General features: G+C 31.4%; 1 protein-coding gene across 1 annotated transcript; it reads left to right on the forward strand.

Annotated features, from left to right (window-relative positions):
- The first annotated feature begins 302 nt into the window (after window positions 1-302).
- LOC108906300 lies at window positions 303-6,524 on the forward strand. Its single transcript, XM_018709525.1, has 2 exons — window positions 303-404; window positions 6,057-6,524. Exons 1-2 carry the CDS (start codon window positions 357-359, stop codon window positions 6,453-6,455), a joined length of 447 nt encoding a protein of 148 aa, XP_018565041.1. The 5' UTR covers window positions 303-356; the 3' UTR covers window positions 6,456-6,524.
- Window positions 6,525-12,096: the final 5,572 nt, after the last annotated feature.

Raw genomic sequence — 12,096 nt, forward strand, 5'->3', positions numbered from 1 at the left:
GTTACGGAACGTTCCAATAAAATAACGTTCCAAAATAACGTTATTTGAATAACGACCCATCAATGGTACTGTGTATCATTATTAAAGAACACTTTCTATAGCCGAAATATACAGAAATATCTTTCGGTTTGAACACACCTATTGCAAATGTGTCCTGGATATTACTTAACGAGTCAAAAGTAACTTTTTCATAAATTTTCGCCTTTTTTTGAGTCACTGAACTCTTTGTCTCCAACTACGTAAATATTTGAAAAATATCTATACTCGATAAGATATTCACGCTGCCCCTATATAAGCAGGTCAGCTCACTGCTTCGTGTATATTATCAGTAATAATATTTCTATAGACGGCAAATCATGAAGATTTTCGCTTCATTTCTGTGTGTCTTCATCACATGTGCCTTGGTAAGTAAATTTATAACATCAAAATTAAATGAGATCTGAAATCCTTCTTGCCAATTTTTGTTTTTCTAGTATATATATTTTTGATAGTACGAAAAATAGTTGACTTTTATTAGGAATTAAATTCAAGAAAAACTAAAATTTATTGACATAAATTATTTAAAAATACACATTATCATTCGTAAGAAACAAGTATGTGAATTACTCATATATTTTTACATTATTTAGAAAACGACCGTTATTTAAATATTTTTGCTTGTCGTATATTGAGAGAAGTAATAGAAATATTTTCAATTAATTAATTTCCAATTTTTTTTTATTTTTATAAAAGTATTGGAAACACTTGTTAAATTTATTTTTCTAAATGCCACAGTTTTCGTAAGTGAAAATTTCAAAATGTGTCCCGAAGCAGATAGCTATTTCAGGTATGAGTAGATGGAAAAGTAGTTAGGATAGGTTACACATTCAATTGAAATCTGTTTTCGAAATCACAATTTTTGGGAAAATTATAAAAATGAAAAAATACTCATTCGTCATTCTCTTACTAGCTGCATATCTCTTATTATTATATAATTTTTTATTGCATTATTATTTGAAACGCTATTAGAAAATTAACTGCAGTACCATCAGTAACTTAGAATATCAGTTACCTACTTTCATATCTCCTAATACTATAAATTATTTTTACTTTGGGAAAGGTAACCTCGTTACGTTTTCAGTAATATGCCACGTTCCTGCTTATTTATTTTGCTTAACAAGTGGTTACTTCAGAATCAATTTCTATATTTTAGTTTTTATTTATATTATTAAATTATTTCCCAACACTTCATATTTCCATTTTATTTAATGACAAAATACTATTACATTTTGGGGTTTTGGGATGTGTTCTACATAAAAACAATGTATGCAAAAAGAAACATTTTAATTATATGCCATTGTTTAGGTTATTCAAATACATTGATAGTAATTAATATTTTCCATGGAACGCTATGTAAGTAATTAGTTGAAAAGGATATACCTATTTTTAAGAGAACACCCTATATATCTCTATCATCTACAAGGGTTGCTCCATTGGATGAAATTGAACCAATTTAGATAAAGTTACCTTAGTACAAATTGTGCTTCCTTAAAAATTTGGAGACCACCAAAGAAACTTTTTTCCTACTTTTTAAAGATAACTGCAATTTATAAAAATGTTTAAGTGGAATTTTATGTGGAAATATTTTTTTATGCAGTTTTTTCTAGTACTATTATTATTTTTTCACTTAAAACGTTTTTGGGTTTATGTTATACTGCAATTGTTTACAGCAGCCATCATTTTTTCCAATCATTTTGCAATCGAATGAAATATTTGTCACGATTTGATTTAAGTCCCATCCAAAAACAAGCTTTTAATAGAAGTATGTTGGTCTAAAACGTAACAACTATTTAGTTTGGCTACAAATTTAGCAAAGGTTACTAGTATTGTATTCCGAAATATTTGCTGACTATAACTTCTGGCTGTAGTAAAAAAATTAAAATCGAACTCTTGAATGGTGCATTTTAGTGATATGCAATAGGTATAACTTTTTTACAGTAAATATATAGTGAGGTTTTTTAAAAAATCTGTTCACTCAAAATCTCTACTACAAAATAAGTACAACATGGGAAAATTGTTTAAGGTGCTCTTAGCGATCTTTAGGTAAAATTAGTTAAAAAAATAAGTTTATATTCGGCTATACCAAATTAATAACAGTTAATCAACATCAACATCAAATCAAGGAACTGCGCAAAATGAAACAATTAAATACATAATGCTGCCGTGAAAAATTATAAAAAAATATTGTTTCAGCTTTGTAAAGATGACTTACCTTAAATACAATCTACATAAAGTTCTATTTTCTACTATACAAAAAAGAAGGAAAAGGTTATATATACAGTGTAGGAAAGTACCGATGGCCTCTCAGAAGTTACGTGAGAGCGATAAAGTAAGCCATAGAAATCCATGTGATAGACAAGGATGGCTATAATGAAGGCGTCTAATAGTCAACGCCCATTTCGCCCTTCCACAAATAAGAAGTGGATCTTATTTGTGGAAGGGCGTCCTTGTCTATCACATGGATTTCTATGGCTTACTTTATCGCTCTCACGTAACTTCTTGTAGACCATCGGTACTTTCCTACACTGTATAAAATATATTGTCATATGCAGAGTGATAAATACAGGGCATTAAAATTACATTTTAGTACTATGTAGGTATATTTAAAAATAAACGCAACACGAATTTGAAATTTCAACCATAGATAAAGGGCAAATTTGTATAATTTTGTTTCTTATACTTTTTCTGATTCGCTGATTCAGTTACTAAAAATATGTACTCACGTCAAAATCTGGTATATCTTGCTAGTTTTGATATACCTAATTTATCTGAGAATAATATAATTTAATACCTAATATACAGACATTTATTGATCCCGTTTTTAAAAGAATATTGCTTCAGAAAACAATCTTTGGAATGCAGAAACATATATATTAATTAATATATCGTAAACTCAAAACTTGCAAAATTGCATATTGATCGATGTGTGAGACGTACGTTTTTTTGGACATAATCAGGCCGCGTATGTATTTCATTTACGCTAAAACGTTATGTTAGAAACAACGTTTGTAAATATGTAACGTGCCGTAAACGGCCGCTATTTCATGTTGTACGTAGGTACCTGTTATTTGCGCTCTACGTTGTATTTGTTTCATGTTTCATAACCTAAAAGAACTCTTTTAGTTGTATGTGTTTTTGTCTATTGAGTCGGGTATTTATAATATATTCTGCATTATTATTATTAAATACCTATGTCATTCTCAAAGTTCGCCCCTAAAAACAGATTTTTCTAAATATCTGGGGTTCTAATCAATATTTTGGAATAAAACAACATGCAAAATTACTTATAAAAAAAAAACAGATGTTATTTTTTATTTCAAAAAACTATATTTTTCAAACATTTTTTATATATAAAAAATTCGTATTTGTTAAAAAAAAATAAAAATATAACTTATGTAAACAAATTAGCAAAATTAAATTCTCGAACAACCCCCTAGTGAGCGAAAAATGTCTATACGATTAGAATTAACAATACAAAATAAAAAGTTTTTAATTTTTCTCTAATCATACGAATAATTTGTTCTATTAGCCTCAAGCGGATTTAAACGGATGCAAACTACCCCTCATGTTCACCCCCAAAAACAGTATTTCTGTGACATCTCGGGTTCTAATCAATATTTTGGAATGAAACGAAATGGAAATTACTTCTTATAAAAAAAAACAGATATTTCACAAATAATTTTTTTTATTGGTCTAAAACGGATTTAAACTAATACAAATTACCCCTGATGTTCATCCCTCAAAAACGGGTTCGGTAATTTCCATTTTGTTTCATTCCAAAATATTTATTAGAATCCGAGATATCACGGATATACTGTTTTTGAGGGTGAACATCAAGGGTAGTTTGCATCTGTTTAAATCCGTTTTAGACCAAGAGAAAAAATTATTCGTATGATTAGAGAAAAAGTAAAGACATTTTTCGCACACTAGGGGATTACTAGGGGGTTGTTCGCCCCCTAAAATGAGAAATTATTTTTGTCAATTTGTTTACATAAATCATATTTTTAATATTTTGAATCAATATGAATTTTTTATATATAAAAAATGTTTGAAAATATACTTAGTTTTCCTGAAATAAAAAATAAGGGTTGCAACCCCCAAACACGAAATCACTTGTGAAACATTTTATTTTTTTAAAAGAAGTAATTTCCATTTTATTTCATTTCAAAATATTGAGATGTCACAGAAATACTGTTTTTGGGGGTGAACATGAGGGGTAGTTTGCATCCGTTTAAATCTGTTTGCGGCTAATAGAACAAATTATTCGTATGATTAGAGAAAAAGTAAAAACTTTTTATTTTGCAATGTTAATTCTAATCGTACAGACATTTTTAGCACACTAGAGGGTTGTTCACCCCCTAAAAAGAGAACTTAATTTTGTCAATTTGTTTACATAAATCATATTTTTTATTTTTTTTTAACAAATATGATTTTTTTATATATAAAAAATGTTTGAAAAATATAGTTTTTCTGAAATAAAAAATAAGGGTAGCAACCTCCAAACACGGAATCTAATGTGAAACATTTGTTTTTTTATAAGAAGCAATTTCCATTTTTTTTCATTCCAAAATATTGATTAGAACCCCAGATATTTAGAAAAAACTGTTTTGGGGGGCGAACTTTGAGGATGTATTTCACCCCCTAAATATGTTTTTCCGCCGATAAAAAAATATGTCATTTAATTTTTTATGTTCTACAACCGAGTCTACAACATATATAAAAATATTGGAAATCGGAGAGTTCGGGTTGGGGTAGTTTCCTTGTTAGATCCTTCTTCGTTTGATTTAACCTAACAATAATTTTAGGGTAAATACTTACCTAAGTTACTTAAATTTTACAACTTACCTTCGATGTGCGTCTATAAAACCGGCAAGTAAATGTAAATTTAACAATTTCATTCATTTTCATTACACAAATAACACGTACGTTAAACTATAGCAACACCAAATTCCTTGCCTTTAAGAAACTCTGTTATAATTTAAGATAACGTGTTACAAACTATTTTATGTCGTACTTTACCCGTTATTTACGAGTTTGCATTTGTTTCATGTTTCATAACCTAAAAGATATCTGTCAGTTATATGTGTTTTTGTCTAATGCTGACTCTTGTTTATAATAATTTTGCATAATTAATATTAAAAATGTCGGCACAACAGCGTCTTCAAAAAACAACAAAATTGCAATACGAGTATTTGCTAAAAATGGTCTTAATTCCTCAATAACGTGCACGTTATATCTTAACAGTTAACGTTAACCTTAACGTTTAACCCTGAAATAACATAACTGTTATTATGATAAAATGGGATACATACTCAGCCTGAATGTTTGTCAATTTTTAATTGTGGATAAATAATAAATTATTGATTCTATTGGATATATACGAGGCGCTCGCAGTAAACAATGGCCATACAGCAACCACAAATTCCTTGGGTACAGACAATAAAATTTAAGTTTCCTTACTTTAATCCAATAATGTTTTACCTTCGAAATGATTTTTTGTTAGTATCTGAGAATGGACAAATATCTGATTCAAATTTCGTACCCGTTCTAAGGGCATGGGAAGCAACAAAAATTATCTTCAAACATCGCACGAGTGGCTTACTAGGGGATGTATAATACTCTTTTTTTTGGAAAATATAATAAAAATAAATATACAATAAAAAACAGCTACGTTTCTGAATGTTGTTGATTTCACACAAAAAATGCTTCAATTTATCTGTTTTGATAAATTTCGAATCAATAGAAAGTATTCAATTTGGCATCCTTCCAATTACTGTTTTTTAATGAATGAATCTACAACAAAAATATATTTGTTTTTTGGGACTTTTTATAATAATTTCTTTATCATGCCTATGAACCTACTTGCTATGAAAGAGTTCATTTAACGAGAATGTAAAAAAACTATTTAGAATTAATTTAAATTAGCTTAATATTTTTAAAATAACAAATATGCAATAGCTATAATATAAATATATAATTCTGAAAAATACCTGAAGTTATTATCTACAAATCTTTAGGTTTACGGGGCACCATCCATTAGAGACATTCACGGTGAATGCCAATCCGACCCTGCAACTCGCTTGGACCATGATGAATTCAAAGCAGTTCGCACAGGAGAGTCTTTTGACAGGACGAAAGTAGGTGCCCACATGCTCTGTATGAACAAGAAATTTGGTACTCAAAACGCAGACGGTACCGTCAACAGAAACGCAGTCAAAGAGGTGCTGGCCCAAGACATTACCGATGAAACTAAACTGGAAGAAATCACTAACAAATGTGTCGAAGAGGGATCTACTCCTAGTGAAACTGCCCTGAAACTGAGCAAATGCGTTTCTGAGAACACAAAAGGCGGGAGACACGGACACGGACACGAGCACCATCACGGACACCATCATGAACATCATCATGACCATTAAATAACACATCGAACAAAAACATATGAAAATTGTAATTTTCTTTTGTTCAATAAAATTGATAAGCGGTCATTAGTTATATTTAATCGTCTGTAACACATACGTTAGAAGGTTCTTGGGATGATTCATAGCCCACCATTAATAACGGGTGATTCATTTAGAGGTACTTTTTTCAACAACAACAAAAAATAACAAAATTCTACTTTATGGTGCAATCTTTATTATTATATAAAAAAACTATTTCTGACATTTATTTTTTAAATATTATTTCTTTCAAATGTTGTCCTTGACTGCGGTTGAGATGGTCCATTCTGAAGTTCCAATTTTCGATGACACGTTCGAGCATTTCGAGTGGAATTTGACGAATGACCCGAGTAATGTTGGCTTCCAATTCCTCAATCGTATTCGGCTTATCCATATAGACTTTGGACTTCACGTAGCCCTAAAGGAAAAAGTCTAGAGGTGTGATGACACATGATTTAGGAGGCCAATTCACTGGTCCAAATCGTGAAATTAACTGTTCATCGAATTGTTCTCGCAATAAAGCCATGGTTGCACGGGCTGTATGGCAAGTGGCGCCGTCTTGTTGGAACTAAATGTCATCGAGATTACGGGCTTCAATTTCAGACAGCAAATAGTCTGTTAGCATGGCGCGATAACGGGCGCCATTCACAGTTACGTTCCTGCCGGCCTCATTTTAAAAAAAAATATGGAGCGATGCCCATAAACCACACCAAACCGTTGTTTTGTCTGGATGTAATGGCAGCTCTTGAAGTTCTTCGGGTTGTTCTTCATCCCAAATACGGCAATTTTGTTTATTAACATAGCCATTAAGCCAGAAATGAGCCTCATCGCTGAACAAAATTTTGGTCGAAAACATTGGATCTTCTTCAAGCTGTTCAAGAGCCCAAAGACTGAAACGGTGAGATTTGGAAGGTCAGCCGGCTTCAATTCTTGAATGAGTTGAATTTTGTATGCTTTCAAACCAAGATCCTTACGTAAAATACGCCAAGTTGTTGCATACGATAAGCCAAGCTGTTGAGATCGGCGCCGAATTGATTCATTATGGTCATCACGTACACTCTCGGCTACCGCCGCAATATTTTCTGCACTTCGTGCTGTATGCGGTCTATTTCGTCGCGTATTATCCAATAATGAAAATTGGGTTTCAAACTTCTCGACAGTGTAGCGAATTGTGCGTTCGGTGGGCCGATTATGTAGACCATATGTTGCTCTAAGAGCACGAAATACACTCCTAGCAGAACGCTGATTCTCGTAGTACAGCTGAATTATTTGTAGACGTTGTGCCGGGCTAAGTCTTTCCATGATGAAATGTCAGACAGTACTGAACCAAAATACCACGACAGTTCAATCAACTCATGCATGATCTGTCTTAAACTCGCTACTGAAAAAAGTACCTCTAAATGAATCACCCGTTAGTATCGGCCTCTTCTAGGCAATAAATAATGCCAGTTAAGTGATATTTAAATAAACTTCAGCTGTCAACTGTAAATGAAAATATATAGGTATATAGGTAGGTATACTACAAAAATAAAAAGCTTTTGGACAAATAATTTAAGAACTTCATGTAGCATCTGAGCTTTGCACGGCTAGCGAGGACGAGAAAGATCATCGATTCCCACGATGGTAAGTTACCAGCGAATGCGTGAAGAGACGACTGAATTCTAGATACAGAAGGAGTTAGATGTCTATTACCATTTTTAATCCATGATACAAATGTTGCATTTTGCTGAAGTAAGTATAACAGTGTTTTAAGATTTAGTAGGTTCAAGTTTGAAGATTTGTTTAATGTCCAAACATTACTATCAACGTATTGCAATTATCAAAAATAAACAAAATTCAACAAAGAACATTTTGTGTTGAGAGCTTTGTTACTTTTATAATTATGATTATTATTCAAAAAGTAATATTTCTTTACCATATATTCCGAAGTGTTCTGAAAATATTAAAAAAAACTTTAAAGAAATATGAATATGATACTAATGTAGCACATTAGTACAACAAAAAATTCTTTTACAAATTTAAATCCAGTAATTTTCAATCAAAATAAAAAAAAAATATTTATATAATATTTTGTAATGATTGCTATGATAGATATATTGTCCAAACAAAACAATAATTACGTAAAAGAATTTACAATCATAAATATAACATTAGAACTGAAAATATAAATATTACTGCCTTGCCAAAACATACCACAGAAAATAATTATAACCTCTACTCTTTTTTACTTTTCCTATACTTTTGCAGTGGTATGATAAGTTAGCTAGGAGAGCACCAGGTCTTATAGGTATTTTTGGACCTAGTCCCTCCAGTGTGCTTTCGTTGCCAGCGCTTTTTGAAATGGTTAAAGAAGTCACCCACAGAGAGTTTAGAACACGGTGGAATTAAACAAACGGCTGTCGATATACTAAGGAGTTCTTGAAATACACTTGTAAAGACACAACTAAAAAGTACCTGGCTGTGTCCAGGGTAAGGCTTCGTCTGGCGATAGGTTCAAACCGGACACTGATGGTTAAGGAAACATCTCCACAATATGAGGAAATGCGAAACACCCTTTTGTAGACTTTGTGAACAAGAAGACGAGGCAGTTTTCCGTGCTCTCTGTGAGTGGTGTCTGTCTCGTCAACAAGAGAATCCGTGTTAGAAAACGATAGGCTTTTATGGCTTACATTAGAGAGATCCTCCTGAGCAATGTCATCACCTTAATCTCTTTAATAACCGTTCACGACTCAGGAGAGCTGATCTTTCGTAGGGAGGAAGCACAAGGGGCCCAAGGGGCTTAAGTGCTGCAACTCAGCACAGCTGAGTTGCCCTCCAATCAAATCCAGGATCCCCATAATCCTGTACTTTTTAAATTTAATTTCTACTAACTTGTATATTGGTAAAAGAAATCTTATAAAAACAAACCTATACGATTTCTTATGGATATTATAATTCGGCTTGTTGCGTTGTAAAACTTAATATGTTTACATATCATTTAGCCTCCGAAAATCTTTTTCTGAAGAAACCCGAAACGATCGTAAAAATAAAACAAATTGGAAAAAATACTATAAACTAAGTTATTTTATTGACCAACGTCCCAGTAATTAAATTCAGGAATTTTATATGATCAGCAAATTCATTTATATTTAATAAACAAATTTATTAATCTTTTCCAATAGGTGATCTTAGAACCTCAATTCATACCTTATCAAAAATTTCTTTCCAGATTTTTCTCACAAATTTGTTGAATTCCTTGTAGTCTTCACCAATGTATATTCATTGCCACAAATCTAATCGCATTACCTTAAAGAATTCGATTTATTTTACAATAAAAATTACTGCATTTTGAAGTTTGTTAATTTATAACAGAATGTTAGGCAACATTCTGTTATAAAATATGATAGTTTAATGCTTCATTTTTTAACAAGATCGTCATCACATGCTATAGAAGTATTTCAGTATATTTAAGCTACTACTGGTAGGTCCTGGTGGTTTCTTGTTCTCTTTAAATTATGTGACCCATTGAGTGAGAGTGTGTAATACCCTGTACGACCAACCCATATATTAAAGGCAAAGGAACGGTTAGTGTCCGAATTCATTCCTGAACGTACATCATTTTTAAGTTCCCACGTATCATAATTAAAGTGTAAAATATAATCGATGAGCTCTTTCGCAAATTGATGCTGTGGTACTGTTCGTAATGTTGGATAAAGAATTAAGCTCTCAGGACGGGAAACTTACCAGGATGAGATTTTAGGTCAAATACATCATGCCATAAAGATTCCCGCTTGCAGTTTCTTATTGGCTCTTTCCATTTTTCTGTAATGGAGGACAACCATTAGTTCTAGGCTACCCTGTAGTTGATTAAATATGATTGGGAAATCAACAAATTTTAGAAATAGTTAAGTAAATATTTTGATTTAAATATTATATCAACACTGAATAGATGTATTCATATTTTTCTGCCTTATCGGAAAGATGAACTTGATGACATCAGTGAAATCAGTAGATTGTTTTTTGTATAAAATAAAGAGAATTTCGACGATAACCTAAAATATGTACTGTTATAATTTTAATACATTTAAGCAAATTTTAAATGTTTCTCTCAGCAACGTTTATGGCCAAGTGGTTAAATAAAGTAAGTCCTTAAGGACCAAATTATTAAAGCAAGTTTAACTTACAGTTAACTAACTCTAAGCTAAGAATGTGATTTATTGCAATTAAAACATACCATTGCCAAAACATTCTAATCTTCTAGTTAGTTAACTGTAAGATAAACTTACTTTAATAATTTGGCCCTAAACTGTGCAATAAATAAAATAAAGGGGGAGTTAAGAGAAATGAAGATTTGTATGCACACAAAAATTGTTCATTATGAGTAAACTGTGTACACTTATCTTGCAATATTTTTTAGGGATAAATTCATTTTATTTTGCCAAGGAAATTAATTAGAAGAATATAATGTTTTTTTTTAAATTACTTATAAAAGTTACTACACATATTTTAGCAGGAGTAAAACATTTTTACAAAATAAATTATTGAGCAACTCAAAATTAGTACATTACACAGAGTGTTATCTAATAAATATTACATACCTCAAGTACCCAAATGATGTCGATTTAACCAAACTTACTAAAACGAAAAATGTTGCAAAAAAAGGTAGAGAATTTTATTCTACACAAAAAATCTATATCTAAAAGTCGAAATTATGTTCAGTTATGAAGATATTACAGAATATTTATATAGAGTGATTCATTAACAATGGGAAAATCGAAAGCTGAAGATACTACACGTGAAATGGTGACCATTGGCGCAAACATGCCTTATCGTTTCACTTTTAATTTCTGGTATTATCATAACATAGTGTTCGTTAAATCGATTTTTCTCGAAAACTGATCGAGATACCGAAATGAAACAAGAATACATAATTAATGGAAAAATGATTGCTCTTTTAGGTTTTGAATCAAGTTTCATGTTAAACATACAGGGTAAAAAGTTACTAACTAAATTTTCGGTAAAATTGGTTGTAAGTGGCGCCCTCTATTAGCAACGCTGAAATTGCAACACGCATCTTATTCGTCGCTTAAAAAAATTTAGTTTCACAAATTTTCAAGTTCCTAACCTACATATTTCCAGAATATTAACTATTCTGGAAACTATTAACTTTCCGAAAAGGCATATTTGCGCCAATGGTCACCATTTCACGTGTATCTTCAGCTTTCGATTTTCCCATGGTTAATTAATCACCCTGTATTTATATTTATTAATAGACGTTGAGCCAAAGACAATGTGCGATTTCCTTCCGCGGGAGTAAATGTAGCTTACCAATTTAGATTCGTCATGAAGGCAGCATGAATGGGATGATACTTTTTAAAATTCGGTAGCTTAGTGACGTTACAACCTCACAAAGATGTCCGCCGGCCGGGCGAAAATCGTTGTATACCATTCTAAGGTCAGGTTTTACTTGTAAGGAATAAAAGTATCATACAAATGTCGATCCTACATAAAGCCAGGATCAATGTTTGGTCACAATTATGGTCGCCGGCCAAATTCCGTTTAGGTGTATTGGCAAAAATTATAATAATACAATATTATATTATTATAATAATTTAATAATATAACAATGATATAATATAAT

Source organism: Anoplophora glabripennis, unplaced genomic scaffold, assembly GCF_000390285.2.
Source record: "Anoplophora glabripennis isolate ALB-LARVAE unplaced genomic scaffold, Agla_2.0 scaffold284, whole genome shotgun sequence".
NCBI lineage: Eukaryota > Metazoa > Arthropoda > Insecta > Coleoptera > Cerambycidae > Anoplophora > Anoplophora glabripennis.

Bases quoted from the DNA above. Each gene is read 5' to 3' on its own strand.
- LOC108906300 (XM_018709525.1), top strand. From the start codon at position 357: ATGAAGATTTTCGCTTCATTTCTGTGTGTCTTCATCACATGTGCCTTG. The intron at 405-6,056 runs GTAAGTAAATTT...ACAAATCTTTAG, and splicing joins TCTTCATCACATGTGCCTTG to GTTTACGGGGCACCATCCAT.